Genomic DNA, 17,952 nt, shown 5'->3' with positions numbered 1-17,952 from the left:
ACTATCAGAGACAGTATGCCCCTGGATACCAGTTGCTGGGAATCGCAAGTGGGAAGAGTGCTCTTGCACTCAGGCACTACTTGCAGGTTTCCCATAGGCATCTGGTTGGCCATTGAAAGAACAGGATGCTGGACTAGATAGGCCAATCCATCCAGCATGGCTCTTCTTATGTTCTCGATTCTAAGCCCCTGGAACCTGTCATCTCATTCTTTCTAATGCACCATGCACATGGGTGGTGCTATTTAAAGTCCACTTAAAAGTCCCAAAGCTAGGAAACTGCACTGGATTTACACTCTAGGAATTAGTAATGTCACCAGGGAAAAGCAAGAATACATATTTTCAAAACTCTGGCAAAATAACCTTCCAGTAGACAGCAGTAACCTCAAAGGAGTTTTGTATGATACACTGTATACAGTAATCAGTTTTCTCTGTTGCAAAACCTGTGGTTCTCTTGTATGTAGCATTTTCATGTAGTATATCTGTGGTAAGAATGTTTGAAGCCTGTGAAGATAAATCACTTACAGTGCAGTTCTGTCCTCAAGTTACACTGGCTGGAGGAGGACAGGAAAGCTGTTAAATCCCTTTCACTTGTGTATCTCCATGTTCCAAGGGCATATGGGAGTTAATGTGTTATAATAACAACATAGGAAGAGCCTGCTGGATCAGGCCAATGGCTCATCTAATCTAATATCCTGTTCTCACAGTGGCCAAGCAGATGCCTATGGGAAGCATGCCCATATCAAGTGCAAGTCCTGCAGCTAAACCAAAATAATGGGGAGCAAACAAAAGTTAGTCTGGATCCTCCCCCTATCCTTCTTCCACCCTTATAAACTAAAGTCATCAAAAGAGGCTTTGTAACTTAAGTATATGCACACCTACTGATGTAAATTGTGAGAGCTAAAGATGGCTACCCTCAACTTCTTCCTATCCCCCCCCCAAGGATACTTATCAACCACAGCCAATCATAGCACACCAACCACAGGATATAAAATCCTGTCAGGGCACCCATAACTCATCAAATGTGTGTGCCATGAGATCACATCACTGTGACCTCCTGTGAACTTAAGGCGTACAAGGGGAAGCTTTGATGAAAGGGCACTTGGCAAAAAAAGGGAACCGACCTTTTTGTCTTTGAGACACCCAAACATTCAAGAGGAACTTCCACTCCTCTAACTGTGGATGCAAGGCCAAGGTACCTTACATGAAGGGAGAGGGAGAACTATGCATTGATTGACTGATTGATTGACTGCCTTTTTGTCATGGCAGTTTACAATGTAAAATATGAGAATAAACAAATGCTACAAAATATTTCCAGGCCGACTTCAGGAGCTGATGGCACCATCTCCCTGGCCTGAGCTTCCTCACTTCTGCCTTCCCTCAAGGCATGCAGCTCTTAAATATCCCCATGAAATGAAGTGGGGGAGGAACCCCAACAATTCTCAGGTCACTATTGACGTCAAAGAATGCTGCAAATGTTTCCCATATCTAAAAACTGTGTATTGACAGTAGGGATGGAAAGATCTGTCAATTCCAGTTCTCTCCATTTCTCATTTTTCCAATCTTCAATTCAGTTCTCCACATTTCTGCAGCAATTTGTGATTTTTTTTTAAAAAAAAAATCCTCATGAAAATTCTCCAGCATTTTAGTGTCAATTTCTCCTAACAAACACATTTTTGTAGGAAATTTTGACTAATGTTCAGTGCTGCAAGCAATTTCTTATCATGTAATGCATTATATATGCTCTCTTCACTAATGTATTCCTTTTTATGCACACTTTCCCCTAACTTAAGAATTTTTTAAAACATTGCTTGGTGGGCAAACAGCAATGCAAAACTTGAATAAGTATGAATTTTGAAGGATGGCTGTTTTTCTATTCTCATATTGTTTTGGAAAATGTGAATTTGATAGATTGACAAGCAACCCTCTGTCAAAAGGTGTAGCAGTATCTAAAACACAAGGTAAGCATGCACTGTGGAGGTGCCCATGAAACTCCACATGCAAGGAAGCCCCCACCATGTGATGGGGAGAATCAGTCTTTGTGAGCAGCAGCTCCTCTACACCACTCATTACTCCTTTTAGGTAAATGCTTCATGGCTCCTCTTACCTCGCAATAACACAGCCCGGTTGCAGGGAGCAGAGCGGCCGCTGCAAACAGGATCCCTACAGACAGTGTTTCAGTGCAACTTTACATGGCCTAGATAAGTGAGGCCTCAGTGACTACAGCCTCTCCCATCAGGCTCTTCTGCTTGTAGACATTGGGGGTGCTCCATGCTGATGAGGGATGGAGGGTGAAGGCTGGGGGGTCTGCAGGGGCACCTATGAGAGCCTCGACATCAGCATGTTCATCCAATCACTTGCTCACTACCACCTCCAAAGCATCAAGGGTCAGGCAGTAGTTTATTATTTATTAACTTATTTACAGCATATGGTAATTTTTTTCAACAAGCCTTTTAAGTTGAGACATCCCAGTCTGCATCTGTGTTGGAATAGCTTTTTAATATGTTTTTAAACCTTTTTTTAAAAAAAATATGTTTTTAAACCTTTTTTAAAAAAATATGTTTTTAAACCTTTTAAAAAAATGTTTTTAAAGATGTTTTGTTTTAATATATTTTAAAGTCTGTTTTTATGATTTTTAAAGTGTTTTTCGTGCTTTTGTTGGCTGCCCTGGGCTCCTACTAGGAGGAAGGGCAGGATATAAATCAAATAATAAATAAATTGTTGTAACTTGTCATTGATCTTCTGTAAGCCACTTTGAACACTATGCGGAAAAGCAAAGGTCTTGCATAGCAACCGTTGTTAGGGACTCAGTGAGAGCCTGGCGCGGAAGTACTGACTACGCCTGCGCTGACGGGCCTTGAGCATGCGTAGTGGCTGCGGGAAACTCGCTCCTGTTCCTCCGATGGCGCCATGACCGAGGCTGCTTCCACTGAGCAGGAGCCGGAGACTTTGCGGTTGAAGCGGCTCCGCAGCGGCGGCTTCTTCACGGTGCCTCCAGGGCACCGGGTGAGTGGGACTACAACTCCCAGAAGCCTTTGCGGCGAGAAAGTTCCCCTTTCCCTCTTGCTTGCCTGCAAGGCTGATCTGCTATGGGGCTGTGGGAGGTTTGCAAGGACTTCTCGCAAAGCCCCGTGTGGTGCATCCTTGGACAGATCAGAGCTTGGAAAAGTTACTTTTTTGAACTACAACTCCCATCACCCCAATCCAGTGGCCATGCTGGCTGGGGCTGATGGGAGTTGTAGTTTAAAAAAAGTAACTTTTCCAAGCTCTGGGACAGATTAGTTATTGAAGCATTCGCCTCCATCTGTCGGGAGATTCAGGACAGACAAAAGAAAATACTGCTTTACACAGTGTATAGTTAATCTATGCAATTGGCTTCCACAAGAGGCAGTGATGGCCACCAACTTGGATGGCCTTAAAAAAGGATTAGGCAAATTCATGGAGGGTAAGGCTATCAGTGGCTACTAGAAGTCAGAGTCACCCTAGCGAGGGAGCCTGCTCCACGAGCTAGAGGGAGCCCCAGCTGACAAAGCGTCAAGGCGAGTTAAGCAGCAGAGCGAGTTCGGCAGCAGGGCGAGGAGGCCAGGGCCCCCCACTCTGCCCGTCTGTTCCCTGACCTCAACTAAACTGCAGTCTCCAACCCATTGACGTAATAAACCTTAAACAAAACTATGCAGGTAAGAAGCCAGCAGGGGTGTGGGGGCTTTCCAGTGTTTTGCACCGCCTGCAGCATGTACGACTATCTGCCTGTTGGACAGAAGTCGTGGGTATGCTCTCGGTGCAATGAGCTCCTGGCTCTCCGGGAACGACTTCATTTCCTTGAGGCCAAGGTGGCGGACCTGGAAAAGCTGAGAGAGGCAGAGAGGTGTGTGGAGGAGACCTTCAGGGACGTTATAGCTGTGTCCCACTCCAACGATGATAGCTCTCCTACTATCATGGAGAACGATGGTCTCGGGGAAGGAGAGCATCCAGCTGAGGAAGAGGGAAACGATCCCTTAGAAGGGACCCATTCCTTGGGGGATGAGCAGCTATCCTCTCGTGCCGAGGATATATCTCCAGGGGGTGGAGGGATCCTTGTAGTGGGTGATTCGATCATTAGGAACATAGACAGTGGGGTGTGTGATGGGCGTGTAGACCGCAAGGTGTTTTGCCTGCCTGGTGCGAAGGTTGCGGATATCGCCCGTCGTTTAGATAGTTTGGTAGACAGTGCTGGGAAGGAGTCAGTGGTCGTGGTGCACGTTGGCACCAACGACATGGGGAAATGCAGCCGTGAGGTCCTGGAAGCAAAATTTAGGTTGCTAGGTAGGATGCTGAAAGCCAGGACCTCCAAGGTGGCTTTCTCTGAAATGCTACCGGTTCCACGCGCAGGACCAGCCAGACAGGCCCAGCTTCGCAGTCTCAATGCGTGGATGAGACGATGGTGTTGGGTGGAAGGGTTTGGATTTGTTAGGCACTGGGGAACATTTTGGGACAAGCCGGGCCTGTACAAAAGGGACGGGCTCCACTTGAACCAGAATGGAACCAGACTGCTGGCACTTAAAATTAAAAAGGTAGCAGAGCAGCTTTTAAACTGACTGAGGGGGGAAACCCGACAGGAGCTGAGAAAGGTCCGGTTCGGAATAAACCTCCCCCCTGGGATAAAAACCAAAGAAATGATGAAATTTTAAAAGGGGTAGGCCTAGAAGTAGGCATTGAGAGCAGGGGCACAGGATATCAATTCAGAAGAGCAAAATTACCACAGGCCTAACCACAAGTGCCAAAGACACTTGAAGAGAGACACTGCTTACAAGTGCCTGTACGCTAATGCTAGGAGCCTGCGAACCAAGATGGGAGAACTGGAGTGCTTGGTCTTAGAGGAGAGCATTGATATAGTGAGCATAACGGAGACCTGGTGGAATGGAGAAAAACAGTGGGATACGGTTATCCCTGGATATAAACTATATCGGAAGGACAGGGAAGGACGTATTGGTGGCGGAGTCGCTCTATACGTGAAAGAAGGCATTGAATCCAGCAAGCTCGAAACCCCAAAAGAGGCAGACTCCTCCACAGAATCGTTGTGGGTGGTGATACCGTGCCCCAGGAGGGACTTAATACTGGGAACGATCTATCGTCCCCCTGATCAAAATGCTCAGGGAGACCTTGAGATGAGATATGAAATTGAGGAAGCATCCAAACTAGGAAATGTGGTAGTAATGGGTGACTTCAACTACCCGGACATAGACTGGCTGCATATGTGTTCCAGTCATGATAAAGAAGCAAAGTTTCTAGATATTCTAAATGACTATTCCCTAGACCAGTTGGTCATGGAACCGACCAGAGGGACGGCAACCCTGGACTTAATCCTCAGTGGGGACCGGGACCTGGTGCAAGATGTAAGTGTTGTTGAACCGATTGGGAGCAGTGACCACAGTGCTATTAAATTAAACATACGTGTACCTGGCCAATTGCCAAGAAAATCCAACACGGTCACATTTGACTTCAAAAGAGGAAACTTCACAAAAATGAGGGGATTGGTAAAAAGAAAGCTGAAAAACAAAGTCCAGAGGGTCACATCACTCGAAAATGCTTGGAAGTTGTTTAAAAACACTATATTAGAAGCTCAACTGGAGTGCATACCGCAGATCAGAAAAGGTACCGCCAGGGCCAAGAAGATGCCAGCATGGTTAACAAGCAAAGTCAAGGAAGCTCTTAGAGGCAAAAAGTCTTCCTTCAGAAAATGGAAGTCTTGTCCAAATGAAGAAAATAAAAAAGAACACAAACTCTGGCAAAAGAAATGCAAGAAGACAATAAGGGATGCTAAAAAAGAATTTGAGGAGCACATTGCTAAGAACATAAAAACCAACAACAAAAAATTCTATAAATACATTCAAAGCAGGAGACCATCTAGGGAGACAATTGGACCCTTGGATGATAAGGGAGTCAAAGGTGTACTAAAGAACGATAAGGAGATTGCAGAGAAGCTAAATGAATTCTTTGCATCTGTCTTCACAGTGGAAGATATAGGGCAGATCCCTGAACCTGAACTAACATTTGCAGGAAGGGATTCTGAGGAACTAAGACAAATAGTGGTAACGAGAGAGGAAGTTCTAGGCTTAATGGACAATATAAAAACTGACAAATCACCGGGCCCGGATGGCATCCACCCGAGAGTTCTCAAAGAACTCAAAGGTGAAATTGCTGATCTGCTAACTAAAATATGTAACTTGTCCCTCGGGTCCTCCTCCGTGCCTGAGGACTGGAAAGTGGCAAATGTAACGCCAATCTTCAAAAAGGGATCCAGAGGGGATCCCGGAAATTACAGGCCAGTTAGCTTAACTTCTGTCCCTGGAAAACTGGTAGAAAGTATTATTAAAGCTAGATTAACTAAGCACATAGAAGAACAAGCCTTGCTGAAGCAGAGCCAGCATGGCTTCTGCAAGGGAAAGTCCTGTCTCAGTAACCTATTAGAATTCTTTGAGAATGTCAACAAGCATATAGATAGAGGTGATCCAGTGGACATAGTGTACTTAGACTTTCAAAAAGCGTTTGACAAGGTACCTCACCAAAGGCTTCTGAGGAAGCTTAGCAGTCATGGAATAAGAGGAGAGGTCCTCTTGTGGATAAGAAATTGGTTAAGAAGCAGAAAGCAGAGAGTAGGAATCAACGGACAGTTCTCCCAATGGAGGGCTGTAGAAAGTGGAGTCCCTCAAGGATCGGTATTGGGACCTGTACTTTTCAACTTGTTCATTAATGACCTAGAATTAGGAGTGAGCAGTGAAGTGGCCAAGTTTGCTGATGACACTAAATTGTTCAGGGTTGTTAAAACAAAAAGGGATTGCGAAGAGCTCCAAAAAGACCTCTCCAAACTGAGTGAATGGGCAGAAAAATGGCAAATGCAATTCAATATAAACAAGTGTAAAATTATGCATATTGGAGCAAAAAATCTTAATTTCACATATACACTCATGGGGTCTGAACTGGCGGTGACCGACGGAGAGAGACCTCGGGGTTGTAGTGGACAGCACGATGAAAATGTCGACCCAGTGTGCGGCAGCTGTGAAAAAGGCAAATTCCATGCTAGCGATAATTAGGAAAGGTATTGAAAATAAAACAGCCGATATCATAATGCCGTTGTATAAATCTATGGTGCGGCCGCATTTGGAATACTGTGTACAGTTCTGGTCGCCTCATCTCAAAAAGGATATTATAGAGTTGGAAAAGGTTCAGAAGAGGGCAACCAGAATGATCAAGGGGATGGAGCGACTCCCTTACGAGGAAAGGTTGCAGCATTTGGGGCTTTTTAGTTTAGAGAAAAGGCGGGTCAGAGGAGACATGATAGAAGTGTATAAAATTATGCATGGCATTGAGAAAGTGGATAGAGAAAAGTTCTTCTCCCTCTCTCATAATACTAGAACTCGTGGACATTCAAAGAAGCTGAATGTTGGAAGATTCAGGACAGACAAAAGGAAGTACTTCTTCACTCAGCGCATAGTTAAACTATGGAATTTGCTCCCACAAGATGCAGTAATGGCCACCAGCTTGGATGGCTTTAAAAGAAGATTAGACAAATTCATGGAGGACAGGGCTCTCAATGGCTACTAGCCATGATGGCTGTGCTCTGCCACCCTAGTCAGAGGCAGCATGCTTCTGAAAACCAGTTGCCGGAAGCCTCAGGAGGGGAGAGTGTTCTTGCACTCGGGTCCTGCTTGCGGGCTTCCCCCAGGCACCTGGTTGGCCACTGTGAGAACAGGATGCTGGACTAGATGGCCCACTGGCCTGATCCAGCAGGCTGTTCTTATGTTCTAGGTATGCTCTGCCTCCATGGTCGGAGGCAGAATGCATCTGGATACCGGTTGCTGGAAACCGCAGGAAGGGGGAGTGCTCTTGCACTCAGGTCCTGGCCACTGTGAGAACAGGATGCTGGGCTAGATGGGCCACTGGCCTGATCCAGCAGGCTCTTCTTATGTTTTTATCTTTCAGTTGCAGGGAAAGGCCTGGGGATGATGTAATGGCCTTCTGTTAAAAGAGCTAGTTCTGTCATCCCATCTCTTGTTTTCAGCTGGGAAGATGTCGGAGTGTGAAGGAGTTTGAGAAACTCAATCGGATTGGAGAAGGGACCTACGGCATTGTGTGTGAGTGTTCGACTTGCCAAATGGCACAGAGCCAGGGATCTGTGCTGCATGCGGCCCAAGATGCTGAAAAATGCACGTCGGTGGCTTGAGGTTTGGGGCAGAAGGGGCAGCCCCAGAACACGTGACATTGGAAGCTGCCATATACCGAGTCAGACTAGCTTTGTATTCTGTCTGCGCTGACTAGCAGTCAGTCCAGGGTTTTGGAAAGAAATCACTCAGGATTGAACCTGGGACCTTCTCCTTGCAACTCCAGATGCTCTTCCACTGAGTGACGGCTGTTCCGCTCGCCTTCCAAGCCCATGTCTCTTCCTTGGTGTTGGGACATAACCATTCTTGGATGATGTTAGTCAACCTGTATGGCAGTATTTCTCAACCAGTTAGGTGCCCCCCTCAAGGGGGGCATGTGAAGATCTTAGGGGGCACAAGTCTTTTTAAAAATATGTACAATATGAGTGCAAAATTAACAATATTAAAATCTAAAAGTATGAAATTTTATGTTTGGAAAGTGAGTAGATCACACACAGCTTATTGGCTAATCTGCACATAATCACAGGTGCACAGTAATTTGGCATTATCTTGTGAGCTATTATATATACACAGTACAAAATCACGGCACAAACAAGAACAAAAATGGCAGTTTTCTTTTTATTTGGGGGGTATTGGATTATCTCAAAATGGCTCCCCAAAACCCAACAATTTATAAGTACTTAGATTTGTTATTATTAAGCCCAAAATCTTATTTAGAATTAAAAGTCATGATCTTTCAATCCTTTTGAAGGTTCAGATAAAATAATTAGGGGACCAGGTTTGAAAGGGTGTGTGGGATTTTTATGTTAGCTAAAAGGGGACATGGGTTAAAAAGGTTGAGAAACACTGGTGTATGATATTCAAAATCTTGCCTCCCTGGTTGTGCCCCCCCCTTCATGAAGTAACCAAAATCAGTGAATAAAGCCTATCCAGTGATAGGACATCCTGGTTTAGTCAGATGTCTTCCAGCTTAAATGTAATATTTTTCATCTCTCATGATAAAAGTTCCCAGCCTTTGGATCCCCAGATTTTGCTGGACTACAACTCCCATCAGGAATAATGGGAATTGTAGTCCAGCAGCATCTAGGGGTTCAAAGGTTGGGAAAGGCTGATTGTAGGGCAGTGATAACCCCAGGTGGAAAAGCAACTAAGGAAGCAAAAAAGTGGCTTGTGCAAAGCCACCTTGACAAGAGACAACTTTTGAGCCAGCACCTGAATCCAGGACTGCTCTCAGTACGACATTAGCTTGGCCAGGAGGGGTGGAGGGTGGCTTCTCAGGGAATGGAGCTCTGATTGCACTGCTGTTCCAGATCGCGCCCGGGACACCCAAACTGATGAGATTGTGGCACTGAAGAAGGTGCGAATGGACAAAGAGAAAGATGGTAAGCAGAAAGAGAGAGCTCCAAGGCATCCTTGCTGGGGTTGGCTCTAAAAACAGGTGTTTGTGCTTAGTCCTGCCCAATGTCATCTTAATGTGCCTTTGCTCTCTGCAGGAATCCCCATCAGCAGCTTGCGAGAGATCACCCTGTTGTTGAAGCTCCAGCACCCCAACATTGTGGAGCTGAAGGAGGTCGTGGTGGGGAATCACCTGGAGAGGTACTGGCCAGACCCTTCTTCTACCCCATAACTTTTTGTCTGAACAAGGAGGCAGCTTTCATTTCTACCCTCCAAACCTGGCACTCTATTATCAGTGAGGGATGGGGAACTGGATCCGGTCAGTGGGCCAGATGCTTACCTTCCCTACCTCCTGTGGGCCAAGTGTGACAGGTGGGCAGAGTCACCCACCTGTCAAAACACCTGATGTCCTTACAATGTCATCTTTCTTTACCTGTGTGGTTTGAAATTAAACTGCACAGGCACAGTGCTTTGTACATGCCAGCAATCAGCTGACTGGTGGCACTCGCAAAGTGCAGGGCTTTGCAGCCACTGACAGTAAGCAGCTTGGCGGCACTTGGAAAGGCACAGGGCTTTGCAGACCCTGCTCTGGCGTGAGCCATGTCTTTACCTGCCCCATGTGCCTCATAGGCCTAATTAGATCTGCATATCAGAGGTTCCCTGCTGCTGCTACATATTCTGTCCTTTAATGCTCATTTGGATGCCCAAGGTTGGGTTGCAGTACATAACTTTTTTTAAAAAATAGCATAAAGCAAACTCTCAGGCCAGGGAGGATGGAGGTGGGCAGGAATGAAGGAGCCTGTGTATAAGGGGGGGGTGTCTTTTCCCCCCCTGAAAGCCAGCAGAGGAGAAAGCGAAATGTGGTTTCCAGCATAGCATGGCCTCCAGAATGCAACTTAAGCATTCAAGAACCTGCTGTCTTTTAAGCCCCTCCTGTCAGTTCAGTCCTGGCCTGTTGGCTAAATATTCCATCTCCAACCACAGCAAAGGAAACGTCTGTGTGTTTGCCCTGCAGCATTTTCCTCGTGATGGGTTACTGTGAGCAGGACCTTGCCAGCCTCCTGGAGAACATGCAGGCTCCCTTCTCCGAAGCTCAGGTATGTAGAGGCTTAATGGCAACCTGCGCAGAGAGGAAGCAGCAGCCCGGTCTTGCTTGTTGGGATCTCTGTCTTTGCCTTAATGAAAGAGTTGTCATATAAAGATGCCAGCTTGTTGAACCTAAGGCACTGCTGTGGTGTCAAATAGCATGACCAACTTTGGAGGGGGGGAGAGGCAAGGGGGCTCTTAGAGTGAACAAAAGGAGCAAATAATGCAAATGGTTGGTTAAAGTGGGCTGAAGTGCCAGCGCATTCTCCAGAGCTGCCTTCCTCTGAGTCAGACCATTGGTAATCGTCTACACTGACTGGCAGCTGCTTTACACGGTTTCAGACAGGAGTCTCTTCCATTCCTACTGGGAGATGCCGGGGATTGAACCTGCGACCTGCATGCAAAGCAAATGACCACTGAGCCACAGCCCTTCCCCAGGTTACTCAGACCTTCTGACTTGGACCTGCTCAAACTTCAAGCAGGCTGTGAGAAAGCAGCTCAGTTGCCTGTTTTATAAACACAAGACTCTTCTAAGTACTGCTAGAAATGAATTGTTTGGGCTAGCAGAGTTTTTTGCCGTTTGTATGCTTTAGGTCCGTTCAAGAATTATTATCCTTTTAGCTTCTTGTACTGCCTTGCTCTGGATCTTGAGCTGCAGAGTAGAATCTGGCACAAGACAAAGCAGTGAGTGCTTCATGCAAGACAGATGCCTCCTTAATGACGCTCCATTCATTTGCTCCAACCCCTTGCAGGTGAAGTGCATCATTCTCCAGGTCCTCAAAGGCCTTCAGTACCTGCATGAAAACTTCATCATCCACAGGTGAGAGAAGGGCAGGGACCAGGCATCAGGCTGGAGCTATGGTGGATGCGTAGCTTGCAGGCCTAGCTGTTGCCATCAGCATCTGTCTCAAAGTGTGGGAGAGAGGCCGCTTCAGAGAGCAGGAATTGGGGAGCGGCTGCCCTCGGCTCTGTCCTCCCCTGAACCTCTCTTTCCTCCTATGACAGGGATCTGAAGGTATCCAATTTACTCATGACCGACAAAGGTTGTGTAAAGACAGGTGAGTCCTTGGCCAATGGCTGGCTTCTCTTGCTGACTTCCCACATCTCTCTCTCTGTGACACACACACATATCCCTTATTGGTTTGCAATGCCGTTGACCTGACCTTTGACTTTGGGTGTCTTCTCTTGCAGCGGACTTTGGGCTGGCTCGTGCTTACAGGGTGCCCCTGAAGCCCATGACTCCCAAAGTTGTGACGCTCTGGTGAGTAGACCCTGAGCATCCCCTGCCAATCAAAACTCCTGCATAGTCACTACATGTGGGGGTGGAAATGGTTCAGGAGGAGGGAAGAAGCTTTGTTGTTACCAGCAGGCTGCTGCTTTATGGTTTGTTTGTTTTTAAGATTTTTGTTTCATTATTTCAACATTACGATTCATTAGGATCCAACTAGAACAGATAAAATTGAAGAAGAGGAGGAAAAATTGGGGGGGAAAGGGAAACAAAAATAAACCCAAACAGAGCTAAACAGAGATAAGTTGCAAACTATAAATTTTAAAAAAATTACAGGAACATAATTCTGTATACATAATCAAAAGTTTTCTTTCTTTCTTTAGAACATTACAAGTGTGTTAAAGTCCTTTTCATGATTTATTCCACGTATTCAAGAAATCAGACTTTACAGTTGTCTAGCTGACCTCATAAAAGGCTGCTTCTCTGGTTTTGATACCTAGCCAGTGTGTCCCCCCCAAAAAAAAAGCTTGCTTAAGATATGGTGATGGGGCTCATGAAAAGATGTGTCCGCATCTTCCTGATACGTGTGCTTAAGAAATGTGTTGGAGGGCAGGAGTTCTGCTCTTTGGAAGAGGCAGAGGGACCTCTTGATACATACAGCGGTCCGATTCAGTGTAATATTAAACCCTGGTTAAAATAAACTATGGTTTAACGCAGGAGTGGGCAACCCCAGGCCCGGGGGCCAAATGTGGTCCTCCAGCCTCTGTATGGCCTTCAGATCTTCTTCAGTAGCGTATATTCTTGTGTGGCAGTTCTGCGTGCATGAGTTCATATCTTTCAAAGAGCACCTTTGCTTATAGCAAGGTGAATGGCCAATGTCTGCAAATCCCAGTAGTTTGCAGAATCACCAATATTCAAGTGTGGGACCCAATGGCCATTATGTGGCTCTGTATACGTGACACTGAGGAGAGCTGACCAAGCCAAATGCACCTGGCATTCCAGATGTTCATAGAACTCCACTGAAGAATATGGAGGACATCTCATTCACAATGCTGGGTTTTTCCTTCTTGTTCATATTATTGCATGCTTTAATACATGCTGTAGATACATTATTAACTTCATCTGAAGTTTTTATATTATACAGGGTTTTGTTTAAAATGTTTAATTCTCTACAGATTTTTTTGTGTGTCTTTGTTTTTACTTTTTACATTCATGACAAGGTCCAACTTTTTTTCTTATGTATTTGCTTGTATTCAATATTGCAAATGTGTTAACTGGCATTATAGCCATCAGGTTTAGTTTACAAATAGGTTGCAAATACATTTTATTATTGATGGCTTGTTTACCTTGACTTTTGTGCTTTACATTGTTGTTTAAACAGTCAGGGACATATTTTCTCTCTGTTCTGCTTTGTTCTGACTTGGACTGGAAGCGTGACCCTTCTCTAGAACACCGCCTCTCCTTTCTTTACATCTTCCAGGTACCGAGCCCCTGAACTGCTTCTGGGGACAACAACACAGACCACTGCCATAGATATGTGGTGAGACAAGAACTCCCCTCCCCGCTCCTAAACCAAATGTGGAGATTAGAGGGGAGGAATAGGAGAAGTGCATTCTTCTGGATTCATGGCTCTGTGAAGGACTCAAGACAGACTGGTTTCTCCCAGGCCCAAGCAAGGTGGGATAGCACTGAGATGCTAGCAGCTGACTGTGAGTCTTCCTTGCAGGGCGGTGGGCTGCATCCTGGCAGAGCTGCTGGCCCATAAGCCGTTGCTCCCTGGGAGCTCCGAGATCCAACAGATAGACATGATCGTGCAGCTTCTGGGCACGCCAAATGAGACGATCTGGCCGGTGAGTGCTGTCCAAGCCAGAGCCCATCTGTGCTTTGCTGCTTCTCTGCTCCTGCATGTGTTTTGCTCCTATCCTTGTGTGCCTTTCCTTAGTGTTGCAGCACTGCTGGTAGCCAAAAGGCCATCTGCCCCAGTCTCCTGTGCAGAGGCATGGCTGCTTACCCACAGTCTGACCCCACCCAACCCCAGAGCAACCTATGCAATCCAAGCCACAGGGAGCCACAAGAGGAGACTAGGTGTAATGTGAGAGGCTGAAACATTAGACCAGGGGTGGGGAGCCTCGGACCTCAGGGGCCAAATGCAGCCCTCCAGGCCTCTGGATCTGGCCCTCAGAACTCTCCCCAAGCCATGCCCCTTACCTTTGTTGAGTGGCTTTGCCTGGCTGAAATGAGACCTTGAATCCTGCTGGTGCCCACTGCTTGCCTGGTTGGAAGATAGAGAGAGATGTGTGTGTTTTTGTGTGTAGGAACTAGTCTACTGTTCATTTGTTGCTCTACCCATTTTTTCATCTGGCACTGCCCAACATTGGCATGTGACCCCCAGGAAGTTTCTCAGAAGGGAATGTGGCCCTTGGGCTGAAAAAGCGTCCCATGCCCCTGGTTTAGAGGTTTCTTTGCAACCCCTCTCACCTCTAGGGCTTCTCCAAGCTGCCCCTGGTGAGTCAGTACACCTTGCGGAAGCAGCCGTACAACAACCTGAAGCACAAGTTCCCGTGGCTTTCGGAGGCCGGGCTTCGCCTCCTCAACTTCCTCTTCATGTACGATCCCAAGAAAAGGTAACTGGGCCCGGGCTGTGCAAGAGGCCAACAGTGCTGTGATGCACCTGCCTTTTAGAATCTGTTATGCAATCCCGACTGCCCCCCCCCAAACATGGAGGGTAGATTGAGAAAGGGGCAACTAAAATTTAGACAGGGCAGAAGTATTTCTCTCTCTCCCCCCCCCCCCCGGCCTCAAAATACAAAAGCTCGGGGTCTTCCACTGAAACCGATTGGCAGCGAGTTCACAGATAAACTTTACACAACATCATAATTAACTTATGGAACTCCCGTCAGGCTAATGCTATGGCTTTTCAAAGGACTGGATCAATCCCTGGAGGACAGAGCAGCCAGCAGCACAAACCCATGTGCAGAGGCAGTGTAGCTCTGCTTACCACATACGGAGGATTAGCAGATAGCGGCTACCATCATGATGAGAAACCAGAATCCTGAGCAGGATGGATTGTTGATTGGATCCAGTCTGGCAATCCTGGTGGCCGTATCCTGCACATATTGTTAATGCAACTGTGCCTGATGCAAGCCCTTGCCCATGGGACTGGCTGTATCCCTCAGCGAATGAACCCGCTGGGAGCCCTTGGCTTGGCGAGAGGCACTTTCAGTAGAGCCACTGGAGAACACCCTTCCTAAGAGCACCAGAAACGTATAAAGTCATTAATAAATGGAATTTTGTCAAAGGGATGTTCAAGATCTGAAAGGTGAATGGAGCAGAGAGTTAAGTCTTCCATTCGGCTCAATCAGTGAAAAGTTGCTTTAGAATCCATATGCAGTTTCTTTAGACTTCAATTTGAGATTGATCCAGCAAAAATTGATGTGTCAGATATATTGGGTTCCACAGCGTCTTTATAGGAAGGGATTGGTCAGTTCAGACAGATGTTGGTGATGCAACCTCTTTGAGGCACGTGATGTAGGCGTGTGCTCCTATCAGCTTTGCTTCGGAGAAATCCTTGGTAATTGTGGGTGTTCATGCAAAATATCCCTGTGGTGTGGGGACTAACAGATGTACAGCAAAAGTGGGTTCTGCAAGCCCTTACGATGGCTACGTGAGTTTATGCTGCAAGGTTGGGAGGGCCGTCATCCGCTATCTGTCACCCAGTTGCTTGGAAGTTCTCACTGCCCTTTCTCCATTTGAATATACAACTGATGGCTTTGCTGAGATACCTATTTTTGTTATTTTATTTACCTAACGAAATTTATATACCACTTGAACGTAAAGACCTCTAAGCGGTTTGCCTATATTAATGTACACATTTTAATTAGGACTGATGCAACGTTCATATCAGCTGACAATGGTTTTTTTATTTTTTTTCCTTTTTGTTATATTCACAAATAAAAGTCTTGAAGAAGAAACAAAAATGCAGGGGGAGATGGCAGGTGTAGAGGGGTAAGCAGGGGAAGCATGAATTGGTCCCTCACTGTTGCGTGCCTGTCTCTTCCCCAGAGCTACAGCTGGCGACTGCCTGGAGAGCTCCTACTTCAAGGAGAAGCCTTTGCGTGAGTCTCGGGGCTTCCTTTCCCCTCACTCAGGGCTCCCCCTACCATAACCACCAGGTTCATCTTCGCTCTCTTTCCAGCCTGCGAGCCAGAGCTCATGCCAACCTTCCCGCACCATCGCAACAAGAGGGCCGCCCCCAGCGCCACTGTGGAGGGCCCGGGCAAGCGCAGTCGGCCCTGAGGACACTCGCCGCACCTGGAAAGGACAAGGCGTGGCACATGCAGGTATGTGGATTGGGGGTCGCCTCCGCAAGAGCCAAGTTTAATTGGGAACACAGGAAGCCGCCTTACACTACCTCAGTACTGTCTACACTCGCTGGCAGTGGCTCTCTGCCTGCCTTACCTGGAGGTGCCAGGGAATGAACCTGGGACCCTCTGCATGCAAACCAGGCCCTCTGCCACTGAGCTATGGACATTCCCTTAGTTCAAGAGACGGGGCATGCAGAAATAGGTCATTTGATGTAATTCTCAGAACAAGTGATTGACAGGCGGGTGGCCAAATTTGTCAGGGGCACAGGGCTTTGCAGATGTTGCCTATCAGCTGGTTGATAGTGCTCACACCCTTCCTTTTGGCACAGCCGTGTCTTTACCTGCCCCACACCAGATGTCATACATGATGTCAGGTGTAGGGCAAGTGGACATGGCTTGGCCACCGGGCCTTCTTAAAGCCATGGGTTGGAGGTTCCCACTGTTAAGCTGGAAGACACCACCTCCTAAAATGGAATACAGCCGAGTCCTAGTTCCCTGTGCCCTACGTTGCGTGTCCTTTCCTTCTCCTGGGTGCATTCCCTCGGCTGTGACCACGGCAAACTGTGGATGCCATTTATGAACAGCTTAGAGCTTAAAGGGGTGGGGAACCTCTGGCCCATAGGCTAGTTTTGGCCTCCAGGGCCGTTCCTAGCAAACCGCAGTGACCTCCACACCTGTCCTCCTCTATGATGTCAGGTGCAGGTTAGGCACCGACATGGCTTCAAAGGAACAATCAAGAACTTAAAGTGAGCTCCCAGTTGTTCATTTGCTGGAGCAAAGTGTGCACCCACCACCCATCAGCTGATCGGTGGTAGGAGCATGCCTTGCTCCAGGATCAGGAGGGAGTTAGCATTGAAACCCCTGCTAAGATGGAGGGGGGGGGGAGAACTATTTATGAATAGCTTAAAGCCTTTGAAAACACCTTTTGAAACATGAGTTGCTTCCAGAAGCAGTAAATGATGCTTAGGGAACGTTTAGAGAGACTTTTCAGCAGAAGGCAATCAGTCAGGGATGCCCTAGTAATGGGTTTCCTACATCAGCAGGGTTTGAACTAGATGACCTTGTGAGGTCCCTCCCAACTCTATGGTTTTATTAAAATGTCTGCAGATGTGCAGGCACTGCAGGGCCTCAACCATGGCACTTGTGCTGCTGTTGAACCTCCGTTTCTCTTTTAAAGGATGGAGCTGAGGAGGCAGCGCTGGGTGCTGCTGGCGCCATCAGGACAAGTTGCCAGGAGCCTCCAGTCTGTGTTGCGACGGCTCCTGCTTTCTTCATTGCAACTGGCTGTCCTGCTTGGCTATGCTGACTACCAGCTGGGAGCGGAGCTGGCTTCCCAAGCAGCACTGAAGCACCTAAAGAACAAGCTCAGCTGTTCTGCCCTGCTGTCTGTCCCCCGTCACAGGACAGCTAACTCCAAGCAGCCCTCACTGAATTCCCTCCTCGCCTCTTAGTGCTGGCAAACTCATGGGAAAGGGGGCTGTATCTCAATAAAATGTTCTGCTGCTGCTGTTTGTGAGTTATACATGAAAGGTGCATGCTGAGGTTGCTGCAAGCCTTAGCAGAAGGACTAGGGGGGAAGTGAGAGAACCTTAACAGGCAGCCTGATATGTACCAGTGGAGATAAGTTCCTAGCAGCAGCAACTCTGCATTTTTTAGAAGGCCAGGCACCTTAACTCCCACACTCTTTCTGTATTCCTGCCTACATGAGTTGCTTGTTCTGTGCCTCGAGCTCTGCTTAGCAACT

General features: G+C 47.0%; 1 protein-coding gene across 1 annotated transcript; it reads left to right on the top strand.

Moving 5' to 3' along the window:
• Positions 1–2,850: 2,850 nt before the first annotated feature.
• CDK10 (cyclin dependent kinase 10) lies at positions 2,851–17,715 on the top strand. Its single transcript, XM_061593953.1, has 14 exons — positions 2,851–3,003; positions 8,036–8,108; positions 9,446–9,517; positions 9,629–9,731; positions 10,546–10,627; positions 11,369–11,436; positions 11,622–11,674; positions 11,808–11,877; positions 13,325–13,384; positions 13,571–13,694; positions 14,329–14,468; positions 15,907–15,959; positions 16,040–16,184; positions 17,386–17,715. The coding sequence occupies exons 1-13, from the start codon at positions 2,908–2,910 to the stop codon at positions 16,138–16,140; spliced, it is 1,095 nt and encodes a 364-aa protein (XP_061449937.1). The 5' UTR covers positions 2,851–2,907; the 3' UTR covers positions 16,141–16,184; positions 17,386–17,715.
• The last annotated feature ends 237 nt before the right edge of the window (positions 17,716–17,952 follow it).

Source organism: Rhineura floridana, chromosome 13 (genome assembly GCF_030035675.1).
Source record: "Rhineura floridana isolate rRhiFlo1 chromosome 13, rRhiFlo1.hap2, whole genome shotgun sequence".
Taxonomy (NCBI): Eukaryota; Metazoa; Chordata; class Lepidosauria; order Squamata; family Rhineuridae; genus Rhineura; species Rhineura floridana.
Note: the sequence above shows the minus strand (reverse complement) of the source record. Positions and strands in the feature narration are given on the sequence as shown.

Excerpts from the sequence above, each read along its gene's own strand:
- CDK10 (XM_061593953.1), top strand. The coding sequence starts at position 2,908 with ATGACCGAGGCTGCTTCCACTGAGCAGGAGCCGGAGACTTTGCGGTTG. Across the intron at positions 8,109-9,445 it reads AGGGACCTACGGCATTGTGT|ATCGCGCCCGGGACACCCAA; the intron begins GTGAGTGTTCGA and ends CTGCTGTTCCAG. Across the intron at positions 13,695-14,328 it reads CAAATGAGACGATCTGGCCG|GGCTTCTCCAAGCTGCCCCT; the intron begins GTGAGTGCTGTC and ends TCTCACCTCTAG.